Here is a 27,171-nt window from a genome sequence, read left to right on the forward strand (position 1 = left end):
TGATATCCAGTAAACTAGGAATATTGTTCACTGTTTGTAATTGGAAGGACAATTTTGCAGTGTGTGCTGTAAATGGACAGCAGATTACATGTCAGGAGACATCTCTGTTCATAGATGGATGCCACTTTACAGCAGATGTTTACTGAGAAGACAAGGAAATTAAATCTGTTGATCAATAATCTCTGGAATAAATGTATTAAAATGGGGCAGTGATCGTGTGTTTGGTGAATTCAAGGCAGAGAGACCTCAGTGATGTTTCTCTTGGTAGACCTCAGTGATCCTTCTCTTGGTTTTACGTGACTATGCTTGTCCTCACAATAAAAAGTATTTTCATGCCTTCTTCTTCCTACCTGAATCACATGGTGAGTCAGGATGTTCTTTGGACTCTCATTGCTGCTCAAAGCCTTCCCCTGACCCATAGTGTGCTGAGAACATGGAACTTGCATAAACATCATTATCAGTAGCAACATAGCATAATGCAGCTTACCATAGTGTGTAACATAATTGAGACAGGACCTGTTAAGGAAAGTGATATGTCAAGTGTCATGTAAGTGAAAACTGAGCTACTGTCTTCCAATTGAGTCATGGAAGCATGCTTCACCGCCTGATTTAAATCTTGAACTTGTTCGTTTTTCCAGGCTTTATTGAAATTTTTTCAGTATGCCGTGTTTATCATGTCCTCATACCAGGTTGAGTCCCTGCTTATTTGCTACAATTCTGCTGTGCAGTAACATGTTGAAATTACTGTCATCTGTCCCATCTTGTTCTGCAAGAAGCAGCTGCTTAAATTTCTCTGTGATTCTTAAAACTTGACAGGCATTCTTCACATGGTAATGAAAGAGAAAGTATGAAGATCTGCTTATGTGTAGAATTAAATACTATCTAATAATAACAGGGCCAACGGCCTTACTGCAGTGGTAACACTAGTTCCCATAAGATCACTGAAGTTAAGCACTTTCGGGCTGGGATGGCTGACCATCTGGTCTGTCGAGTGCTGTTGGCAAGCGGGGTGCACTCAGCCGTTGTGAGGCAAATGAGGCAAATTGAGGAGCTTCATGATTGAGAAGTAGTGGCTCCGGTCTCGGAAACTGACATACGGCTGGGAAAGCAGTGTGCTGACTACACGCACCTCCATATCCACATCCAGTGACGTCTATGGGCTGAGGATGAAACGGCGGCTGGCCGGTACTGGGCCTTCAGGGCTTTTTCGGGAGGAGAGTTTAATATCAACAGTGTTCTTCAGAGTTAGAAAGATGAAATATTTTGTATCTGTTATTTCATGACATACTTCAGTAACTGTTATACTCCAGTTTCCACTTCATTTCTAAGTATTAAGTCTTTCCACATATATTGTTAACATATTGAATTTTCTTCTAGGCAACACCAGCGGTATTACCTAATGTGGATGCACCAGCCACATCTAGTGGAGTAGTTTCTCCTTCAACAGCAGCAGCCCAGCAGAGGTGCCCTGCTGCTATTGAATTTGGCCAGTATGAGATACAGACCTGGTATTCCTCACCGTACCCGCAGGAATACGCCAGGTGCGTCGCAGAATATACTATATTATCTTTTCAAAGGTGGTGTTACATTTCCCGCCAATTAATTTTAAGATACATGATTGTTAATTAATTTTAGTTCGACATTAAGGAAATTCCATTGATTGTAGAAGTAAAGGTAAATATGCCAGTGGTTACAGAATGAGAATACATGTACCATAATTTTAGGCACCAAATTTACTGTGGATTGATTTATAAATGGTTCAGCACCAATTTAAGAATTTCTGTTGGGAAAACAGCTCTATAGAAATTGTTGACATGTTTGTTGTATTACACAAATTTCATCATTTTATAAAATTTCCAACAGAAGACCAAATGAGAAGTTGTTTCAGTTGTGTACTCATAGCAGTTCACATCACACCAGTCATTTTACAGATGGTGAGTGTAATAAAATAACTGAAATATCTGCAGCCCCCTCTGTAAATGCATACAAATATCCAAAGTGTCATAGAGGAAATACGTTCACAGTACAGTTGGATTTAGGTGTATGTATAGAATTAAATTAACTTTAGAGTAGTGCTGCTGTACTGGCATAACACACGTAACATCACCACAATGAATGTTTCACTCCACAGTGAAGTGTCCACTGATCTTAAAACTTCCTGGCAATTTAAAACTGTGTGTCTGATCAGACTCGAACTTGAGTCCTTAACCTTTCATGTGCATGTACTCTACTAATTGAGCTACCCAAGCAGGACCCACACCCACTTAATCTGTCTGCAAGTTTCGTATCAATGCACACTTCGCTGCAGAGTGGAAAGTGTATTCTGGGAACATCTCTGAAGCTGTAGCTCCACCATCTCCCCACAGTATCGTTTCTTCCAGGAGTGCTGGTCCCACAAATTTCACGAGAGAACTTCTATGAAGTTAGGAAGGTAGGAGATGACAAATTAGTGGAAGTGAAGCTGAAAGTACAGGTCATGGGTCCTGCTTGGATAGCTCAGGTCAGTTGAAGAGCACTTCCTGCCAAAGGCAAAGCTTCAGAGTTAGATTCTTAGTTTGGCACACAGTTTTAATTTGCCATGAAATGTCATGTGTAACATTGTTAGTAGCCAACATTAAGTGACAAACTTCATCTATTATAATTATCACCACCACCAATATTTTGCACGATGGCAGCTGACATTATGAGAAGTTTATCGTATTATTCTTGTATTTCTTTGTGAAATTTTTACCAACAGGAGCTGTCGTGAATGCACAAATTTCTTGGTAATATTTTTACTAATAATTATGACAGCATCTGTTTTGTGAAAAAAAGACCCCTGTTGTGCAGATGCTTTGTAATAAACTGGCAGCAGGGTTTGCTAATTTGAATAGTGACAAATAGGAACTGAAATGGTAACCCAGTTCAAAAAATGGTTCAAATGGCTCTGAGCACTATGGGACTTAACATCTATGGTCATCAGTCCCCTTGAACTTAGAACTACTTAAACCTAACTAACCTAAGGACAACACGCAACACCCAGCCATCACGAGGCAGAGAAAATCCCTGACCCCGCCTGGAATTGAACCCGGGCGCGGGAAGCGAGAACGCTACAGCACGACCACGAGATGCGGGCAGGGAACCCAGTTCCAACTACATGGGCTTCCTGGTTAATTTCATAGTTACTAATTGATGTGGAACTCTTAAACACCATCCTCATCTGACTAACACCCACTCAAAGTATCATCAAAAGGTGCTTTTGTTGATGTTCGGCTGTTACAGAATCAAATTTGCTTATCAGTGACAGCAGCAAGTTATATTTACTGAAAGATGCGACATTTACATGAATTAATTGTGCCTTGTCATGCATATTCTTGTAGTACTTCTGCTAAATCGCTCATTTTTCTAGGTGTTGAGGAAAGGCAGAGATCACTAAGGGACATATCTTATCCATTATTAAGCTGTTTGGCAGTTCACAACATTTCAAGCAAAGCTGATGCTTAAAAAATGGAGCAGGTCTCTTTGTTTGTCCTGGTACATTGTGTTTCAGCAGAGTCAAAGTATTTTCATTATGTTTGATGCCACTAGTACCGGGCATGCGTAACCATTGAAAATTTGGACGCGGCAAAACCTCCAAATGACTTTTCGCCACATTGGAAGTGTCCATATCCCGCTGCAATGTATATTTCTGTAATTCAGTGGAGTTGTTGGTACATAAATGGAGTCTTGTATTAAAGACTAACAACACCTGCTGTTTCCTCTCAATCTGCATTTTAAAAAAGTTCTGTGGTATTTATTGTCAGAGTCTTATCTCTGGGACATAACATAAAAGTGCAGTACCTGGAATGGTGCCTTGGGCTTGCATTCAGAAGTGTGCTCAAACCTCCTTCTGATCATCCAGATTTAGCTTCTCTGGTATTTCCCTAGATGGATCAACGTAAATTATGGGATCGTATCTTGGACAGTTATCCTTCCCCATACTTGGTGTGTTCAGATGGTGCTGTCTTTAGTGACCTCATTGCCAGTGGGACTCTAAAAACAATAATGTTCCCCCTTTTTACACTAGTTTTGATCTTTGTCATATACAATTTAAGATTTAGGGCATTCTTTTGATTACATTTTCTGCTAAGTCTGTGGAAGAAAATCATTGAGTTTGTTTCAGACATCGTAGGTAAACTTCCTTGCACCAGTGTGGATTTCAACTAAGATTTTGTATGTTGCCAGGCATTTATTATATTTCTGTGATATTTGTTGATTCTATTTACATGCACATATTTTTCTGTGTTTGCAGTTAACGTTATATTGGCACTTCCTTTTCTGTAATAATATTCAGATTTTTTGCTGTTTTAATTAGATACAGATTATGTATAAAAGCTACATAATTATCTTCAGTAATTATTAACTGTGCTTAGGTGTTCATTAATTAATTTCATATTAATTTTTATGTGAACTTCAATTGAAACTGTATGGTTCACACTTCACGTTAATGTAGATGTGTGTGTGCTCATGTTTAAGGTCAATAACAAAACATTTTTTATTTCAAAATTTGACTGTGATGAATTATGGTATTGCAATATTACATATGTCTTATTTGTTTTTTTTAGATTACCAAAACTCTTCCTCTGTGAGTTTTGCCTTAAATACACGAAGAGCAAGGCTGTGTTGGAAAGGCATCAAGATAAGTGTACTTGGAGACATCCTCCAGCGACAGAAATCTACCGTCACAAAGATCTCTCTGTTTTTGAGGTATTTCATTGAGAAGAAATAATATAAAAGAACATGCTCTGCTGTTTTTGTTAATTGCTGTAGTTACTTGTTGTGGCAATTGAGGAAATATAATAATAAGAGAAGTCAGAAACAGGTTACTGTGTACTTCATAAGACCTCTTCATTTAAAATACTGTCACCCCTCCCTTCTTATTACTTGGTATGTGACATTTTGTCCCTTTGATAATAGTGTTCTTTCTTTTTGAAATTATTTGAATGAATTCCTCATGTGTTTCCATCTCCATTCACACACATGTGCTCCAGTCACATCAATCTGGCCACTGCATATGGTAGACATCAATGTGCAATAACCACTCGCAGACAGCAGGTGGCAACACAAGCAGTGGAGGGCATATAAAACTTGTCAGGAGAGGAAAAAGTGCAGTCGTCATCGTAATCTGGAAGTGGAACGATTTACCTAACATCCATTAGGGAATGGTCATTGGCTTTCATGCCAAGAGTGGAAGCTTTTCCAAAACAGCTAAGTTTGTAGTCTTGTAGCCTTGGTTAAGGTGTACTGTGCTTGACAAAATTTCACTATACAAAACCAGCATCGAGGCAGCTGTAGTGCACTGTGGCCTATAAATGACAAGGGCGACTGATGACTGCAGTGATGTGTACAGGCAAATAGACGTGCATCTCTTGAGAAACTGAACCAAGAGGCTACCAACAGCCAGTCATCAAATGTTGCTGCATATGGGCCTCCACAGTAGGCTCTTAGTTCATGCACCTATACTGACTTCGGTTCATCAATGACAAAGTCTGGTATTTGCACACCAATACTACAACTGGACATCGACTGAGTGGAAACAGGTGGCGTTTTCAAATAAATTGTGTGTATGTTGCATTTGACACACTGCTGTTGGCATGTATGGCATGAAATGTCTGAAAAGAAACACTGTGCAACAACATTATTGCCTGTGGGATGTTTTTGCGCCATTGCCAAGTTATCTTGTAATTCTGGAAGGCACCATGGATCAACACAAGTATAAGTATGTGATTATCCTTGGGGACCACATACGCCCCTACATGCATGTTTTAACCTCTGCAAGATGGGATCTTCCAGTGTGACAATACGACATGTCACACAGGTTGCAGTGTACGTGAGTGGTTTGAAGAGCACGAGGACGTGTTTACCATACTCCCCTCGGCACAAACTCCCCACTTTTCATGCATGGATCGTCAACTGAGAAACCTAGTGAAGCTGGCTGTGGCGCTGGAGTTGGCATGGCTCCACATCCATCAGACACTTCCAGAATGTGATTGCCCTCTTCCTACACGTCTCACAGTGAAGCACTGCAAGAAGTGGTTACTTTGGCGTTTGACAGATGGTCACATTAATGTGACTGGAGAGTGTATAATTATTTGTCTAGAAGATCAACCGAACTTAAGACTGACCATCTCTTGATTTAGTATGTGATAACATATGAGAGGCATTTTAGGATAAAGGGAGAAAGATGTGGACAGCAGAGGAAGAGAGAACATAAGCTACAGGATGTGGGGTGGGGTCCACCAGAGATGGTCTGTGTGCGGGGGGGGTTACAGGTACGGAAGTAGGGGTGACAGAGGTACTGGACCAGTTGGTGCTGTAGCGTGCAGCATGTGTAGCAATTGAATTGTCAAGTTCACAGTTGAAGATAACAATTTGTAGGGTAATCGCAGAACTGTTGGTATATATTGTGGCCCTGTTGATATGAGTTACGGAATGAATGTTTCTGTCACTGGTAGGGGCTGGTGGATGGACATTTGTAGCTGAACATATCTACGTCTACTTATACGCTCCGCACGCCACCATACGGTGCGTGGCGGAGGGTACCCTGTACCACTAATCATCATTTCCTTTCTGGTTCCACTCACAAACAGCGTGAGGGAAAAATGACTGACTGTATGCCTCCATACGAGCCCTAATTTCTCGTATCTATCGTATTTTTGTGGTCCTTACGTGCTGTGTATGTTGGCTGCAGTAGAATCATTTGGCAGTCAGCTTCAAATGCCATTTCTCTGAGTTGTCACAATACTGACACTTGGATCGAATGTGGCAGAATTGCCTGTGTGGTGTTAGATTGGGAGCTTAGGGTGGAGGTTGTTAGGATACAGAATGCTATTTAAGTAGAAGAAATTGGTGGGGTATTATTCTTCCCAGTCCTGATGAGAAATAGTTGAAGAGCTTAGCTGAGGTTTTTTAAGGCTTGGGTCATGTTGATACATAAGAGAAGTTCATGTAAAGTTAATGAAAATCACAACTCACTTCTGTACAATGGAGTAGGAACTGTATAACATTTTATCACAGTCTTTCTGTTACAGTAATTTTTGAAAGCAATTACATCTGTTATTTCCAGTTTCTACTTCTTCATGAAATAAGGTACCTTATTCTAGAAAATGGGTTGAGTTTATCCTTTCTGTTGCTGTAGTTTTTAGCTAACCAACAGGTTTAAGTTCTGTAAATACTGTGCATTTAGTCTGCTTGTACTATACTATAATAGTGAGCTATAGCCATCAAATGAATTTCATCATGGCTCTTATGTAGAATTATTTTCCTGATCAATAATGAATGAAGGACCCATATATTACGTATTACATATGTTGTACCATATTTACTTGATTATAAGACCAGGTTTTTTTCCCAAATTCATGATTTGAAAACTACAGGGTCACCCTGTATTTGCATATTAAACTATTGATGCTTAGGTTAATGGTTTTTCATTGTTTGGTAGATTGCTGTGAGCATCATCTTGTATTTACACATGAAGCTTGGGCTACTGAGATTATGTGCAGATTTATTTTAAAGAATTTGGAAGGTTAAGTAGGGCAAACAATACTTGTGCTCAAACAGGTTTGAGATTTCCCAATACATCAAAGTGCTCAGTACAGTATTGACCTCATTGACAACCATGAGACATTAGACTCGAGCAGTGCTAATTCAAGGGATATGCGAGAAACTATGAACTAGCCTCCACAAAAGTCTATTGCTCTGCTTAAAATTCGACAATTTTGTAAAATGCAGGATCACATAGAATTTCTTACTATCTTCTTACAGGCTCTTGTTGTATTTGAACAGTTTTGCAATAAAAGTTCTAATACATGTTTGGTTACTGAATAAAAACATTTATGGTGTTTTTTCATAAATTTACCATTGAAAGGCAAAAATGTTGTCCTTCAGGAACACAGGAAATTATGAACACAAGTCAATATTTTATTTGATTGTGAGGTGTTTTAATGATTGAGCAAATGAGTTGGCAAATAGGAAATTCAGTCGCTGTTTACATATTAGAATACCTGCTAAAAAGTTACCATCTTTTAATCGGTTTTAGAACAAGTTGGTGACATTCAGATGAAACAAGAAACAAAATTAATCTGGAATTAAATGTCTAAAAATGAAATAACCTATGTTAAACTGACTATAATTGTTAACGTAACACTAAATTATGGTGGCAAGACACATTGTAGAGATGGTGCCAACAAACATTGCAAGATTGTGGGCTGAGTGTAATTTTGAGAATTTTACTGAATCCAGATTGTGATATTTCATTTATTGATTTATTTATTACATTAGTGTTACATATGATCTGCAGCCTAGAAGACATTGCAGTCTGTGTTTCACAGTTGCTCAACCACTGCATTACAGAAGTGTTGGAAGGGGGTGGGGGGACTGATACAGGCTTCACTGAGAACTGGGATGAGTGCCAGGAGGGGAATAATGAGCTGGCAGCAAATTACAGGGTGCTGGCAGCCATGGGAACCTATTCCATGTCCTTTGGCTTTTTATGATAATCTATGACATTTAAACTGCAGTTTACCTGAATATGTTTGAGTCAACTTTAAAATTGGACAATACACCAAAATCTTATACATTTTGACAGGAGACGGTGAAAGTATAGGTAGGAGCCAGTGGGGTACTTGTATCCATCCTCCAACAATGTTGTCGATGCTCCCTGTGAGGTATCACGAAAATGAAAGGGGGGGTGTCAGCTACTGGTTCTGCACAGCCAATGAGAGAGCTGCGGGCAGACGATATGTTTGGAAGCAATAAACTTGTAGATTCTCATCTCAGTATAGAAATGAAGTCCGGTATGCATTTGGCAAAAAATAGTGGCATTCTCAGGTTCCACCATAATCACAATCTCAGCTATTGCAACATATTTCGAAAGAAATGGTGAAATATTTGTGACAACGAAGACATAAATTTCACAACTGTGCTATTAGGATGAAAGTGATGATTAGAAATAGTGAAACCACAGACAACAGGATCAGTAACCGAAAAGGTAGTGAAGATAAAACTATTTATTTTCTTTTATTTTATTTCTTCTTGTGTTATCAAAGTGGCCTAAGTTTAAAGTAGTTATAAACATTTTAGGTGCATACTTGATGTCAGTAAAACAGTTTGTATTTTTGAGTAGTTGGAATGTGTTTGAAATAAATTTTTCTCAAGGAGACGCATAAAAAAGACGGCGGGGTCACCTTATATTCAGGGTTGCCTCCTACTCTGGTAAATATGGTACATGTGCTTCCTAATCTTTCAAAACATTGCCATAAGATGTCACTTCTGTGTAAATTAAAAAAGTGTAGGGGAAATAGTACAATCTTCTTTTTCACCTTCTTATTCATCTATTTCCTTTGTAAAAATATTGTTTTCCAGTAGTGGCGATTTCTGAATGTCTGTACATGCTCTTTTACTTTAGACAGTTCTGTAGCATGGTTAAATTCTGTCATACATCCTATAAATATTTCTGTGATACTCGTGATATTTTCTGATACCCTAGAGAAAACCTATGTACTCCACTAGAAAGGTAGTATCTGGCTATAATTTCTGAATATATTTTACATACTATATTGAGCAGTGGAATAACACCATTTCTACAGTTCTCTCTTTTTAAATCAGTATGGCAATGACTAGTCCCCTCTTTTCTGCCACATTGAGTCCAACAGTTACGTAATAAATGTGTAAGTATCTTTACTTTCATTGATGTGTTATTTATAAGTGTAGTGGAACATAAACAAAAAATCAGTTCTACTGTTTTTATTTCACTGCAGTATGCAACTGAACCCCTTAAGTCTCTCTCTTCATTTCAGAAATTTAACCCTGTGCTGGAAGTAGTGACAAGAATGTGAATGTGAATTGTAAAAGAATGTGATTGTTAAGTGCATAAAGTATATATAATGGTACTACATGGTAGAAATCTGTTTTATATTGGAACTGATGAATTTGTTACAGGTTACATTTCTTAGCCTTGTAACAGATTATATTTCATAAGACAGTATTGCTTAATAGAAGTTGCTTTGCTAAATCTAGCAAATGGTTGAAACCATGAGTGTTTCCACAGTGTTGGGAGGTGAGAGTAGAACAATGGCACACACATTTTTCCGCTTTGGAATTAATTTAGTGTTCTCCTTATTGTTTCAGTGTCCTATTATATTCTGGGCTTAGTAACTTTTGTCATTATTTCGTGTATAGGTAAAAATGTTTTAGTTTATTGTTAATGTTGTAGATTTTGTGATGAAATCTGAAGTGTTAATAAATTTCCTTTTCTTCCACAGGTGGATGGAAATGTGAACAAAATCTACTGTCAAAACCTCTGTCTCTTGGCAAAGCTGTTCCTGGATCACAAAACTCTTTACTATGATGTGGAGCCATTTCTGTTTTATGTGTTAACCAAAAACGACAAAAAGGTAGGAACACCATTTTAGTTATAAAAAGTAATTTAAAAAGTCGCAGAAATAAAACACATGCACATGCACACACAGAGGGAGTAAATGTGTGAATGAGAGAGAGGGAGATTCTTTTATCAATCACAAAGACAATTTTGGAGGCAGCAATCATGGGAAATGCATAGGCCACCAGTTTAAATAAAAGTTATATATAGGCTACCAGGTAACATATTTTGAAGGAAGGCTGTGTATGCCAGAAGCAGCTTATAAGCAGCTGTTAGCGTCCCTCTTAGATAGTGAATGGACATAATTTAGTTGTAATATGGTGGATGCAGAGGAATTATTAGCAAAGTTTAAACTGATTGCAAATCATGCTGTGGAGAAGTATGTGCCAAGTAATTTAATTAAGGACAGAAAGATTCACTCTGATTTAATAACAAAATTCACAAAATGTGCAACACTGATGCAAGAAAGATAAAACTGCTTCCACTGTCATACTTTCATGAAGGATCTTACCAAGAACCTGAGAAAAGTACGTCTACGTAAATCCACTGCGTAGGTGAAAGGCTTCTATCCATTTACTTATCAACTAGCCTGGTGTGGCAATAGAAGACTCTAAATTGAAAGCTGCAGTCTTAAATTTCATCTTTAAAAAATTGTACGTACTGGAGGATTATACATGGGTACTACTTTTGACTTTCACACAGGCTCCCTTAAGGAGGATATATAAAGAGGCACCCCCCAGCATTGAGAAGCAACTGAAAGAGTTGAAATCAAATGTGTCGCTAAGGTCCAGATGAAATCCCAGTTGTATAGAGAGGCATTAGCCCAATACCAGCTTGCATTTATTGTGAATCTCTCACCAAGCACAAAGTCTCAAGGGATCGGAAAAAGACACAGGTGACTCACAAATTTATAGACCCATATCCTTAACATCAGTATTCTGCGGAATTCTGGAACATACTAAAGTTGAATATAATAGATGCTATTCTGACAGTAAAGCTTCTGTCCACAAATCATGTCGCAGAGGGTGGGCTTACTGGTAGTTGGGAGCTCCAACGTCAGGCGCGTAATGGGGCCCCTTAGGGAAATGGCAGCAAGAGAGGGGAAGAAAACCAATGTGCACTCCGTGTGCATACCGGGGGGAGTCATTCCAGATGTGGAAAGGGTCCTTCCGGATGCCATGAAGGGTACAGGGTGCACCCATCTGCAGGTGGTCGCTCATGTCGGCACCAATGATGTGTGTCGCTATGGATCGGAGGAAATACTCTCTGGCTTCCGGCGGCTATCTGATTTGGTGAAGACTGCCAGTCTCGCTAGCGGGATGAAAGCAGAGCTCACCATCTGCAGCATCGTCGACAGGACTGACTGCTGACCTTTGGTACAGAGCCGAGTGGAGGGTCTGAATCAGAGGCTGAGACGGTTCTGCGACCGTGTGGGCTGCAGATTCCTCGACTTGCGCCATAGGGTGGTGGGGTTTCGGGTTCCGCTGGATAGGTCAGGAGTCCACTACACGCAACAAGCGGCTACACGGGTAGCAGGGGTTGTGTGGCGTGGGCTGGGCGGTTTTTTAGGTTAGATGGCCTTGAGCAAGTACAGATAGGGCAACAGCCTCAACGGGTGCGGGGCAAAGTCTGGACATGCGGGGACCAAGCAGCAATCGGTATTGTAATTGTCAACTGTCGAAGCTGCGTTGGTAAAGTACCGGAACTTCAAGCGCTGATAGAAAGCACCGAAGCTGAAATTGTTATAGGTACAGAAAGCTGGCTTAAGCCAGAGATAAATTCTGCCGAAATTTTTACAAAGGTACAGACGGTGTTTAGAAAGGATAGATTGCATGCAACCGGTGGTGGAGTGTTCGTCGCTGTTAGTAGTAGTTTATCCTGTAGTGAAGTAGAAGTGGATAGTTCCTGTGAATTATTATGGGTGGAGGTTACACTCATCAACCGAACTAGGTTAATAATTGGCTCCTTTTACCGACCTCCCGACTCAGCAGCATTAGTGGCAGAACAACTGAGAGAAAATTTGGAATACATTTCACATAAATTTTCTCAGCATGTTATAGTCTTAGGTGGAGATTTAAATTTACCAGATATAGACTGGGACACTCAGATGTTTAGGACGGGTGGTAGGGACAGAGCATCGAGTGACATTATACTGAGTGCACTATCCGAAAATTACCTCGAGCAATTAAACAGAGAACCGACTCGTGGAGATAACATCTTGGACCTACTGATAACAAACAGACCCGAACTTTTCGAATCTGTATGTACAGAACAGGGAATCAGTGATCATAAGGCCATTGCAGCATCCCTGAATATGGAAGTTAATAGGAATATAAAAAAAGGGAGGAAGGTTTATCTGTTTAGCAAGAGTAATAGAAGGCAGATTTCAGACTACCTAACAGATCAAAACGAAAATTTCTGTTCCGACACTGACAATGTTGAGTGTTTATGGAAAAAGTTCAAGGCAATCGTAAAATGCGTTTTAGACAGGTACGTGCCGAGTAAAACTGTGAGGGACGGGGAAAACCCACCGTGGTACAACAACAAAGTTAGGAAACTACTGCGAAAGCAAAGAGAGCTCCACTCCAAGTTTAAACGCAGCCAAAACCTCTCAGACAAACAGAAGCTAAACGATGTCAAATTTAGCGTAAGGAGGGCTATGCGTGAAGCGTTCATTGAATTCGAAAGTAAAATTCTATGTACCGACTTGACAGAAAATCCTAGGAAGTTCTGGTCTTATGTTAAATCAGTAAGTGGCTGGAAACAGCATATTCAGACACTACGGGATGATGATGGCATTGAAACAGAGGATGACACGCGTAAAGCTGAAATACTAAACACCTTTTTCCAAAGCTGTTTCACAGAGGAAGACCGCACTGCAGTTCCTTCTCTAAATCCTCGCACAAACGAAAAAATGGCTGACATCGAAATAAGTGTCCAAGGAATAGAAAAGCAACTGGAATCACTCAATAGAGGAAAGTCCACTGGACCTGACGGGATACCAATTCGATTCTACACAGAGTACGCGAAAGAACTTGCCCCCCTTCTAACAGCCGTGTACCGCAAGTCTCTAGAGGAACGGAGGGTTCCAAATGATTGGAAAAGAGCACAGATAGTCCCAGTCTTCAAGAAGGGTCGTCGAGCAGATGCGCAAAACTATAGACCTATATCTCTTACGTCGATCTCTTGTAGAATTTTAGAACATGTTTTTTGCTCGCGTATCATGTCATTTCTGGAAACCCAGAATCTACTATGTAGGAATCAACATGGATTCCGGAAACAGCGATCGTGTGAGACCCAACTCGCCTTATTTGTTCATGAGACCCAGAAAATATTAGATACAGGCTCCCAGGTAGATGCTATTTTTCTTGACTTCCGGAAGGCGTTCGATACAGTTCCGCACTGTCGCCTGATAAACAAAGTAAGAGCCTACGGAATATCAGACCAGCTGTGTGGCTGGATTGAAGAGTTTTTAGCAAACAGAACACAGCATGTTGTTATCAATGGAGAGACGTCTACAGACGTTAAAGTAACCTCTGGCGTGCCACAGGGGAGTGTTATGGGACCATTGCTTTTCACAATATGTATAAATGACTTAGTAGATAGTGTCGGAAGTTCCATGCGGCTTTTCGCGGATGATGCTGTAGTATACAGAGAAGTTGCTGCATTAGAAAATTGTAACGAAATACAGGAATATCTGCAGCGGATAGGCACTTGGTGCAGGGAGTGGCAACTGACCCTTAACATAGACAAATGTAATGTATTGCGAATACATAGAAAGAAGGATCCTTTATTGTATGATTATATGATAGCGGAACAAACACTGGTAGCAGTTACTTCTGTAAAATATCTGGGAGTATGCGTACGGAACGATTTGAAGTGGAATGATCATATAAAACTAATTGTTGGTAAGGCGGGTACCAGGTTGAGATTCATTGGGAGAGTGCTTAGAAAATGTAGTCCATCAACAAAGGAGGTGGCTTACAAAACACTCGTTCGACCTATACTTGAGTATTGCTCATCAGTGTGGGATCCGTACCAGGTCGGGTTGACGGAGGAGATAGAGAAGATCCAAAGAAGAGCGGCGCGTTTCGTCACTGGGTTATTTGGTAACCGTGATAGCGTTACGGAGATGTTTAATAAACTCAAGTGGCAGACTCTGCAAGAGAGGCGCTCTGCATCGCGGTGTAGCTTGCTCGCCAGGTTTCGAGAGGGTGCGTTTCTGGATGAGGTATCGAATATATTGCTTCCCCCTACTTATACTTCCCGAGGAGATCACGAATGTAAAATTCGAGAGATTAGAGCGCGCACGGAGGCTTTCAGACAGTCGTTCTTCCCGCGAACCATACGCGACTGGAACAGGAAAGGGAGGTAATGACAGTGGCACGTAAAGTGCCCTCCGCCACACACCGTTGGGTGGCTTGCGGAGTATCAATGTAGATGTAGATGTAGATCACAGATTTAGAAAGTGTAGCTGTTGCAAAACTCAGTTTGCCATTTTCTTGCCTGTGTGCCACTGTAGGCTGTTAATGAAGGTCAGAGCATACAGAATAGGTATGCAGGGATCTGAACAGCTGAGAGACCTCGTAAGTGATAGAACCCAGTATGTCATCCTGGATGGCGACTGTGGCACCAGGAGTGTTGCAAGATTTTTGTTACCAGTAGCTTTGATCAACATAAGACTGTCAAGGAGGTGCTATGTGAATTGAAATGGGGATCCTAGACGGAAGACTTAAGTTCTTTCCAGGAAACACTATTCACAAAATTTAGAGAATAGACATTTGCAGCTGACTGCAGAATGATTCTGCTGCCACCAGCTTACAAGATAAGAAAAATATGAGTGCATATAGACACTTGTTTTTCCTCGTACGTAGTGTTGTCGACTCTGGATTTCTCTCAAATGCAAAATTATGTTTTATAGATGGACACGAACACATTTTGTCACCGATAACAGTGGCTTCCATTGCCAGAGACTACAGTCTCTCTCTCTCTCTCTGTGTGTGTGTGTGTGTGTGTGTGTGTGTGTGTGTGTGTGTGTGTGATATATATATATATATATAGAGAGAGAGAGAGAGAGAGAGAGAGAGAGAGAGAGAGAGAGAGACGGACGGACGAAGGCCATATTGGCCAACAGCTAATTTGTGCCAGGTTGTTTTTTCCCCCCCCCCCTCCCCCCCCCCCCCTATCTGTGACACAGCATCTTCACTATATGGTGAGTAGCTACTTTCCTTTTCATCATATTGTTACATTCCATCCTCCATTGCTTGACTAAAAAACAATATTGCTATTAACACAATTGTGCTAATGAAATTTGCAACTAAATGTTAACACACACCTTGAAATGCAAAGATGGTTCAGAATTAGGTTGTGCATCTGCGCTGAAGGAGGTGTATCCAATGCCTGTCTGGGTGAATCAACTATATGAATGCATGGTGTCTGATCTTACAGACATGTCTGCAGGAACAGACACCATGTGGAATCCGCAGCTGTGTATATTGCGGGGGGGGGGGGGGGGGGGTGATAAGGGATTACTGATGTCAGCTGCATTGGACATTACATGGACAAGTAATGGATTCACCCTCTTCAGTGGGGATGCACAAACAAGTCAGACTTCCTGCGGCAATCTGAGAGTAGTGGGTATGGAGGAAATGGACAGGGACTGTGGATAGGTGCCACTCGTTCAGAATGTGGGTTGGCTGTGAGGCGTGCTAAGATAGTCTGCACAGTTGCAATAGCACTGTATCCTGGATGGCGCAGTGGTTCATGCACCTGCCTACTAAGCAGGAGATCCTAGATTTGAATCATCACTTGTCGCAGCAGAATCTGTGTAATGTCCAATGCAGCTGACATCTGTAATCCATTTCCTTTCCTTTCCTTTCCTTTCCTTTCCTTTCCTTTCCTTTCCCCCTCCTCTGCCTTCAGTATACATGTATATGGAACATGTGTTATGTAAAGGAGGCCACACATCTGCACAGGATCATGTGGATGCAATTGCTAACTTATCAGCTCCTAAGAACCTTGGAGAACTTCAGTCTTTCCTGGGCAAGGCAACGTCAGTATTATGAGAAAGTAATTCTCAATGCGACCCAGATTTTCTGTCTGCTTGATTATTGTCAGAAAAAAGGTGTCAAATTCATGCGGTCAGAGGTGTGCAACTTAAAAAGTGCTATAAATCGACCCATTGTTTAGCAGTGTTCCATCTCGGTAAACGGTTAACATTTTCCGCTGACATATCAGTTTGTGGCAGTGGTGCTGTGTTGTCCCACAAATATGTTGATAGCTCAGTACAACCTATTTTATGTGTATTTAAAATATTCAATGGGGCATAAACGAATTATTAGCAAACTGAGAAAGAGGCACTGGCCATAATATATGACATCAGGAAGTCTCACAAATATCATTGTGGCACGAAGTTTCACCTGATCACTAGCCACAAGCATCACATTTTTCTATTCTGTACCTATCCAAATCTTTTTGACAAAATGGTTCAGTGAGTACGATGGTGGGTGTTGTGCCTGAGTAAGTAGACCGACAAGATCCATTATCAGCAGTTCTCTAATACAGATGCACTTTCCTGTTTGCAGAGTTTGACAGGCACAAAGGGCTTTGTTCTGCCTCAGAGACCAGTCGGATACACACCCTCAATGAATGCCAGATTACAGAGCATGAAGTGGCGCCAGAAACAGGACATGACTTGCTACTGTGCAAGGTGTTGTCTGCTGTACAGTGGGGTTGGCCGACCGTGTACCTAAGGGCACCAATTTTTCATTACGACACAAGCATAATGTCACTGATGGTGTCATATTGTTGGCTGCAGATGATTCTGGACTCGATCAGCTCCACCATAGTATTTCAACCTTTGGCCCGGACCACCTCTGGCAGAGAGTGCATGTTAATTTTTCTTTGCTATTCCTAGTAGCATTGTGGTTGCTCATTGTTGATGCCCTCTTTAACTTTCCCAATGTGGCAAGGATGGCTACCACCACCACCACCACCACCACCACCACCACAGCTACCCTATTCATCATACTTGCAATAGAGGCGGCCTATTCCACCCTGGTCTCCGACAACAGCCTCCTAGTTTGCATCATGTCAGTGCAGTGGCATTGAGCACCTGATCCCAGCCCCTTCCCACCTTGCATCCAGTTCAGAAGCTGAGCAGATTCCGGAAATAATAATGATGGCTGACTCTGAGTGTCCTCTCCACCTACCAGTCCACCCCCCTGTAGTTGGCCATAGCTCAAACTTCATAGACACACAGACCCCACTCCCTTGACCTGCTGTGCCCAACTTGGCGTGTGCATGCATACTGCCACATTACCACCTATTACCGTGCAGCTCTCAACTCTAGGACCATACTTTTGACTGGAATCACCGGTGGATCCAAGGTATCAGCAGCAAAAGATTGTGGCCAGCCAGGAGCACCTAATAAGACATTACAATCAGATCTGGCCACAAAAAGAGTTCTCTCTCTCCCTTCCCTTCTGCCGACAACTGTGCAAGATCTATGAAAACATGCCTGCTATTGCTGCAGCCTCTGCCCTTGGGTTCATTGTCGACAATGGCCAATGAGGGAAGCTGATGTAAGTGGAAGCAGTTCCAACGCCTAGACTACATTTTGGTCCCACCAATACCAAGGAACCCTCGTCACACACTTGACAGATGCTAAGGCCTAATTGTTTTTATCATCTCCTACATTTCTAGCATCTGCTGTCCAGCAGGCAGGACCAAGCTGTGCCCCACTGATTGGTCGGCAGTCCCTCTGCCCACACAGATATCAAACTTGGCCGATCACATCAATGATCTTTTGTCGGAACTCTTGGTGTGTTTTCTGGCACCTCCCCTTCCTTGACAAAGTTGGCACAGGGTGGGTCATTCCTGGCTCTACGTACTGATTAAAGGAGAGGTGTTGAGTATCCAGAAGTCATTTGGATTCTCCTCCCAGCTCAAGTATTGATATGGAGAACAGGTTAGAGGTGCTCAGGCAGCATACTTTAGCTGCAACTTGCTCCAGCATGAGGTGTCGCCACAACCATATCACGTGGAGCCATCTACTGGCACAAGACTGCCAATGTGTACCATGGCTCGACACCTTCCACTCAAGTCTTGCTAGTTGACTGAAGCATTAAGTATGTTCCATTGATCAGTAGAATTTCACCGTGCCTCTATTACAGTTTAAATTCGAATTACTACCAAAACTGTTAGTATACAATTAAAACAACTTTGCTGTATTCGTTTTTGGGTTAGCCATTCACTTCGTGAACTCTGCCGTCAGTTACCTCAGGAACCTCTTACTCGTTACACCACCTCTCTGCATTACCGCCAGCCATAAACTGTGTTCTGTCTTCACAGAGTTGGAAGAAAACTGTGTACGTATCATGATCATAACAGTAGGACCGACCACCTGCCAATAAGTTAGCATTATCTGTAGTGGAAATGCAAAACTGTGATATACAATGGGTCACTGTTCGTCATGATGCTTGGTGCACTATTTTGTCTTTGCTGAAAGCAAATTGTGGATATAAAGGGATTTAACTCATTAGTGAATCAATAGCTGCTGTTTTATTAAAAAAGATTCCTCACCAAATATACTGTCACAATTACTTAAGTCTGTGGAAATATGTATAGCAAAAAGGCAGTGCCTATCAGTTGGTTAACATGTGGGATCCTATTATTTTCACTGTTTGCCCTGGGTGAAGACAACAAAGTACAATGAGTAATGGGAAGCAGCAGCCCACATCGTCTTAGTCATTAAGCATTTCCACCATTGTGGTTGCTGCCTGTTGGCAGTGCTGTTAATCGTACGGGCACCATCATAGTGGATCCGCAAAATGCTATTATGAGCTGATTATTTGTGCAATGTGGATAGCCAATGTCAGTCCTCAAGTGTCGATGTTTGGCAGGTGTGACCAGCTGCTCCCCTAATATATCGTCTAGTACTCTTGACATTATTGCAAATTTATTTGTGAACTGTGAAAGACTTGTCTGGAGATAACTGAACCAGTTAGATACTTTCGGAGGGGGGAGTTACAGTTGCTGTACAAAGTCTCATTTCAAATAGAGGACTTTTCCACGGTTACACTAATTTTGTTACCGCTATTAATAGCCAGTAGACATATCTCTAAGTTATGTAATTGTCTTGTTACATTATGAGAGAGGCATTGGCATTGTGGAATTTTACAAAATTCATACTCTTCTCTGACTTCATGATACTGCTATATTGCAGACTTTCTGCACCAAGTCCTCTTAGTGGACAAAACAGTATGTACTTCATACTTCTTTCCCAACTCCAGCCTGGAGTTTTTGTTTCATCCTTCATACAAGATCTCGCAGACTCCTAACCAGCTGTGGTGGACAATGAAGAGCACATAATTGTAGTTGTACTAAAATATTAATTGGTTCTCGTTGTATAAGACTGTCATCAGACTTCAACATGTCTCGATTTAAGAATGGTGAAAGAATGTTGTTCACTTGGAAGAGACATAGAGACACTGGAAGGTTTCAGATATAATGTAAATGGGCATTAAGGGATTTTGAAACCACATTTAAACTGCAAAACATTTCCAGGACCAAGTGTGGACTCCAGCCATAATTTAACACATCTGAAAAGCAAAATAAATCTGAAGAATTTCAGAAAGCTAGGAAAGGAGGGATATGGGAATTGGATAAATTAAAACCAGCACAAGACGACTAAGATGACTGACAAGTGGTGGTGGTGGTGGTGGTGGTGGTGGTGGTGGTGGTGATAACATACGAGGTATTAAATTTAATTGATGGAAGCAGAAAATATAGAAGTTCACCAATAGAAATTGATCAAATGGAACACGATAAATCATCTGATCAAAAATATTTGGACTCCTATTAGTTGATATTAATATGATGTGCACCCACTCTTTGCATTTATGACGACGTGCAGTCTGCTGGGGACACTTTCAGTGAATGTCTGTGGAGAAAAGCAGCATATTTTTCCTAGAGAGCTGAAACCGGAGAAAGCAGTGCTGTGGTCTTGGCTGAAGTTAACATTCTGACTTGTCCAAAAGGAGATCCACTGGTTCAGATTGAGGCTACAGCCAAGCCAGTCTGTTTAAGGAATGTTAATGTTGTGTTGTTGTTGTTCACAAACCATTGGCTCACAGATGCTGCTTTGACAGAGTACATTCTCATTCTGATACAGCTGTCGTCATCCAACTGTGTCTCTACTGTACTCAGTACACAATGCTGTAAAATGTATTCATATCCTTCCACATTTAATGTTTTCTTAAGTGCAATGTGGGGCTACACCCTAACCCCAAAAGACACCCCCATATTGTACCACCACTGCCTCTATACTTCACTGTTGGCACTAACATGACTGCAGGTAATGTTCTCCAGGCATTCGCCAAACCCAAACCATTCCGTTGCATTGGCACAGGGTATCGTGTGATTCATCACTCCAAATCACTCATTTCCTGTCATCCACTGTACAGTGGAATTGGTCTTTACAGTGCCTAAAGTGTCACTTTGCATTGAATACAGAATGTGTGGCTTATGAGAAGCTGCTCGACCATTCTTTTTAACTTCATATGTGCAGTCATTGTGGGTAGCTGGATTGCAAATAGCCCTTTGGAACTCTTGTGATTCCTTCCACTGAGTTCGTACATTTTTTTCTCCACGCAATGCTCAGTGGTTGTTGTAAATCAGTACATGAGGTGGTCTATTTGGTCTTAGTTTAGCTGTGGTTTATCCTTCATGTTTTCACTTCACATTAACATTGCCTACAGCCAACCTGGACTGCTGTAGAAGGATTGAAAGGTCTGTGATGTATTTGGTGCTCAGTTGATGTCCGGTGACTAATCCATATTCAAAGTCACTGAGCTCTCCTGACCAACACACTATGTTGTTAGTGTTTCCCTGCTGACAGTAAAATATTCACTACCTTGTTTTAAACTGGCAGGTCTGCATTTCATGACCTCAAGTAGTCAACTCTGCATGTCATAGCAGTGTCTGGACATAAGTAAATAAATGTGAAGTGGGGGTGTGATAAAGCAAACAGAATTTGACTGAGTGCCGGAAGACAGTACTTGAAATAAGGCACCTAGAGTATATGACATTCCTACAGAATTATTAAGATCTTTAGGAGGCTTAAACATGATAAAACTGTTCCACGTGATATTTTGGGTAAAAGGGGTAAGTAAAATACCCGCAGATGATACAGGAGAACGTAATGACCTTAATACCAAAGAAGGTTGGTGTTCACAAATGTGTTACAAACCATCTTTGTCATGGTTGCAAGATACAATCTGGAATTAAAGATGGACTGGCTTGTGGAAGCTGACTGGGGTGCAGATAAGCTTGGATTCTGAAGAAAGTTAAACGTCTAAAGGAAGTCTGGACCAACAGTTTACATAAGATGATATGTAGAGGAATGGAAAACCACTATTATGGCACTTGTAAATTAGGAAATCATCAACTTTCTACAAATGCAAAAATAGTTTGTTGCCTCCGACCTACAAAAGGTGAAGTAAGAGAAATCCGAGTTTGCATCGATAGATTTAGGTGTTTTTTCTTCCCACATGCTATTTAATAGTGGAGCAGTAGAAATTTTCTGAATACAGTTCTATGAAACCTCTGCTAAGCACGTAAGTGTGTGGGTATACATTACAAACAGTGAGAGACGGCTTATAAATCTGCAGAAAGTGTACTGCAGTTAAGAATCAGAGGACTTGAAAAGGAAGGATAGTTGAGAAGCGTTGTAGCCTCTTCCCAGTGTTACTCAAACTGTACATCGAACAAGCATTAAAGGAAACTAAGAAGAAACTTTGAAATTGAATTAAAATTCAGGAAAGGAAATAAAAACCTTGAGGTTTGCCAATGGCATTGTAATAATGGAATGTAGTGGAACTGAATCAAGTGATGCTGAAGGAAATGTTAGCACACACAAGTATTAGAGAAGTTTTGTTATTTGGGAAACAAAATGACTGACAATAGCTGAGGCAAAGAGGGTGCAAATGCAAATTCACAATAAGGAAGAAAGGTTTTTCTGGGGAAAAAAGAAAGAAAGATTGTTATAAGATGTAAATTCAGATGTTAGGAAGTCCTTTTTGAAAGTGTTTGTTGTATTATGTGAAAGTGTAATATGTATATACGTAAACATAAAGGCAATAGCAGGTTGTGTGCCACCCCACCCCTCACCCCCGTGCCCCTGCAGGAAAAAAAGGGGGGGGGGGGGAGAGAGACCAGAAGATTTGATGGGTAGATCAGATGACTAATCAGGATGTACTGAATAGAAATGGGGAGGAAAGTAGTCCATGACATAAATTGACCAAAGAAAGGGATCAGTTGATAGGACACACCCTGAGACATCAAGAAATAGTTAGTTTGAACTGAGGTAAGCATTTGCAGGAGGATGGGGAATTGTCAAGGAAGAGGAAGACTTGACTAAATAAGGTTCAAATAGATGATGGTTGTAGTAGTCATGCAGAAATGATGAGACATGGGTGGTATAGACTGACACGGAGAGCTGCATCAAACTAGTCTTCTGACTCTAAGTAACAGATGACAACAATAACAGATAATATTTTCACACAAGTGTTAGTTAAACAAACTCAGACCTCCCAATGGACTGTCAGGCTTTAGCACACATTTACACATGTCTGATGCATTTGTTGTGTGTAAAAGTGCAGATTGCTAAGAGAAAAGAGTCTGGCTAATTAATGACAATGCAACTGACATGAGTGCTGAAAAAAATATTACTAGGGTTGGTGTCTACAATAAGCTAAGTGCCAGCACTAATTTTGACATATAATAAATTAAGTTTGCATCCAGATGTGAAAACAATAAAAAATAAAATTGATAGCAAGAAATTCTTAAATCATTAAAGATATTATTGGTCCTCCATAACGAAAACTTGCTACTACGGAACAGCCAGAATGAATAATGCTCTTGAAGAACTTACACAGTACTGCAATATATTGATGAAAATTGTCAAAGAAATCCAAATATATGTACATTTGCGTTGCTTATTTTGGAAAGAGAGGGGGGAGAGTAGACGTAGAAGATAACATTATTTCCATTAAATAGAATGAGAGCATTATAAAAGTGAGAATATTGATGAAGTAATTTGGAAGAAAAACAAAGTGGACTGGAAAAGTTTAAATGGTAAATGATCAGTTGAACTAACATTTCAGTGAAATGAAATCAACTTAACCTTCAGAAGGAGATTCAAAACTTTGATATCTAAATAAATCATGAAATTCTAAATCTTGGTGATCAAGTAAAAATAGTTTTGGCAGAGACTTTGAATTTTAAAGTTTATTAAATTTTTTACCCATCCTCTTCGAAATAGGTAAAATGATGGAAGATAACCCCTTTGCTCCAGAACTATAATAACCTCATTAGACGTTGATAGTTTTTCCATTATGACAGTAAAAAGTTATTGTCATGTACAAGGTGTACAACTTTGTTTCTCCTGTTTTTTCCCCAACATTTGAGGTTTTAATGAAACAAATTGGCTACACATGTATCATTCAAAGTATTTTCATTGCTGGCCACTACTTTCTCCCATCTTTCGGTCAGTGTATGAATCGATCCAATTTGTGACTTCTTCATGAGATCGGAAGTGTTGGTCGGCCAGGCCATGCGCCTTTTATCTAAACAGGTGATAGTCAGAGGGAGAAATGTCTGGAGAATATGGCGGATGGTATAGAACTTCCCATTTTAACGTTTCCAAGTACGTTTTGACCTCTTGCAACATGGGGTCGAGCGTTGCCGTGCTGCAAAATCACTTTATCATGCCTCTCGCTGTATTGCGGCAATTTTGTCTTTTAATGATATGCTCAAATGCTTTAATTGCGTTTGATAACGAGCACCTGTAATTGTTTCACTTGGTTTTAACACCTCATAGTACACGACGCCGAGCTGGTCCCACCAAATACAGAGCATGATCTTGGAGCCGTGAATATTCGGTTTGGCCATCGACGTGGAAGCACAGCTGGGATATCCCCATGATTTTTTGTGTTTAGGGTTATTGTAATGAATCCATTTTTTGTCCCCGGTCACAATGCGATGCAGAAATCCCTTCTGTTTTTGCCTCTGAAGCAGCTGTTCACAAATGCCGTTCAATGTCTCTTGGTTTCAGCTCACATGGGACCCCAAGTTCCTTCATTCTGAATCATGCCCATAGTCTTGAGACGTTTTGAAATGGCTTGCTGTATCACTCCCACTAATCATGCCAATTCTTCTTGAGTTTGACACGAGTCTTCACTCAGCAATGTCTCCAATTCTTTGAAAACATTCTCTCTTCCACCACTACGCTGGTCTATGACATTAAAGTCACCGTTCTTGAAGCATTGAAACCACTCACGACACGTTCTTTCACTAGTAGCACCCTTACCATACGTACTTGAGAACATTCGATGAGACTCAGCCATTGTTTTCTTCATATTGAAGCAAAACAGTAAAACCTCCTGCAAATGACTAGAACTAGGCTCGTAAACTCACATTTTCAATCAAGAACAACTTTATGATGCAGACACAAATCGACTAATGTTTGAATGAGGCTATGTTGACCGAGGTAAAAGCTAATTGCCTGATGTCTGCGATCTGTCTCTTTCGACTGCTACTTAACATTGTCGCCACCTATCAGCGAAAGGCAGAAGCAAAGTTGTACACCTTGTAGTTTTTAGTATGTTCCTCTTGTCATAGTTAAGTGGCAAATTAAAATACTCAATTGCTTTTTGCTTGTCTGAAGATGTCTATAACTACTGGTCCCACCTTCCGTCCTCCCTCTCTTCATATTATTTCCCATAACTTTTGCTCTCTTCATATTATTTCCCATAACTTTTGAGAAGACAATATGCTGTAGTCATGCTCTTGTTAAACAATGTCTTAGAATTCAAAAAGATCCCATCTAGTCAGAGTTATTTCGTCAATTACTGAGTACATAATAAAATTTGTGAACCATCACTGCTCAGGCAAACATCCCCCATGGTTTTCACTCTCAGTCTCCGTAATCCCCCCCTAGATAATAGCTTACTCTCACATGTTTCATTTGCAGTGATTGTATGTCCACACCTGGTCTAATTTTTTTGTCCGTCATGCTGCAGGAATGGCCAAGAACTCTGTATGGATGCGAAGCTCCGTCACACTAGTGCACACTTTCCCACAAACCTGCCACATGTCCGAGCAGAAAAGGGGAAAGGGGGGAAAATTGTAACATTGTGCAGTTTTCAGTATTATTTAATTATTGACAATATTGCAGATTTTTGTCCTTATTGCCACGAAATGGTGACATATCTACTTTCATAATCCAAAAAATCCTTTTGTGCGTGTGCGTTGATTGATGCAGTGTGTTACATTTGCAACCTCCTTATGAAGAAACAGAAACTCTTTGCACGGAAAACAACGTAGAACTCCTGGATAGTTTTAACATAAAAGAATTTGTCTTTTAAATGTGAATTACTTTACAGAAAGATCAGTTCCATCTTTGCATACAAAGGAGCATGCTCAACTGAAATGGCAAAAAATTCTCAAAAACAGATCATAAAAACATTGACAGTGTCTACGAAACGTTTAGAGAACTATTCTTATAATTCTTTTTGCACAACTTCGTGTTCACAAACCACAATGGAATTTCTCTGGCTGACAATTTACCATGTCACCGAGCCTCATGCAATTGCTTTGAAGAACATCCTGAAGTATTAGAATGAATGATTTGGCCACCCAAATTGCCCGACTTGAATCCTGTCGATTTATGGGATATAATTGAGAGGTCAGTTTGTGCACAAGACCCAGCACCGACAACACTCGCAGTTAAGGATGACTATAGAGGCAGCATGGCTCAGTATTTCTGCAGGGGACAGCTAACAACTTGTTGACCCCATGCCACGTTGAGTTGCTGCACTATGCCAGCCAAAAGGTGGTCTGGCACAATATTAGTCAATATCCCATGACTTCTGTCACCTCTGTGTATGAGGCACAGGAGTGCCTCTGAAATGTTTGAAATCACAATAAGAAAAATGTTAGACTGAAGCATGTTAGACTGAAGCTTGATTTCCTACAAAAAATGCTGTGTTGCGTGGCACCAGCAGCAGTAATGTAGATTAAAAAAAAATTAAGTTCCACATTTCTCAGTACCACAGCAGAATAACAGTGACAACTGGATTATTTATCTTGACTTTAGATGATGATGTTTCAGCAAATTGAAGTGAGCTGCCACTTAAGACGAGGGTGGTGACAAATAAAAAATAAATAAATGCAACTCCTTCTGTGAGGCAGAAATGAACGTTTGTAGCAGGCAGCAGTCAGTAAAAAATGTGGATGTGGCAAGGGGATCATAAACTGCAGACTCCTGTCACAGTCATTCAAAAATTAGTGATACTGATTCTTAAGGCGTTTTCTTTATTGAAAATGATAATTTGAATTAATTTTAGTAAGAAAGCAAAAATAAATATATGATCAGTTAAATATATGTTTCAGTGCTATTAATGTAACTGAATTACATTTGCATAATCCATGAATCCTTCAACCGAAGCTTGACAATCTGCAGGAATTATCTTAGGTATGGCTGTCTTTGAAATGTGAAAATAAGATGCAAGGCTTCTTTGGCAAGCGGGGGGAGGGGGGTTGTTTGACCTACCTTCATATTTGCAATTTGATCATCATCATCTTTTCAAGGTTGACTACTGTGTGTTATGAAAATATGTCTTTGCAGTTTATGCACCAAACAGGGGTACGCATAGTGTGTGGTTTCTATTTATATAAATTTGTACTAATCCAAGACTATTATTTTCAGGTGG

The 27,171-nt window shown here is 40.5% G+C and overlaps 1 protein-coding gene across 1 annotated transcript in view; it reads left to right on the forward strand.

Annotated features, from left to right (window-relative positions):
* LOC126455807 (histone acetyltransferase KAT6A-like) overlaps positions 1 to 27,171 on the forward strand; it is a 284,484-nt gene that overhangs the window by 222,266 nt on the left and 35,047 nt on the right. The window contains exons 7-9 of the mRNA XM_050091567.1: positions 1,378 to 1,541; positions 4,584 to 4,725; positions 10,281 to 10,412. Of these exons, the coding sequence (XP_049947524.1) occupies positions 1,378 to 1,541; positions 4,584 to 4,725; positions 10,281 to 10,412 (438 nt within the window). The remainder of the gene's footprint in view (positions 1 to 1,377; positions 1,542 to 4,583; positions 4,726 to 10,280; positions 10,413 to 27,171) is intronic.

This window comes from Schistocerca serialis, chromosome 2, assembly GCF_023864345.2.
Source record: "Schistocerca serialis cubense isolate TAMUIC-IGC-003099 chromosome 2, iqSchSeri2.2, whole genome shotgun sequence".
NCBI lineage: Eukaryota > Metazoa > Arthropoda > Insecta > Orthoptera > Acrididae > Schistocerca > Schistocerca serialis.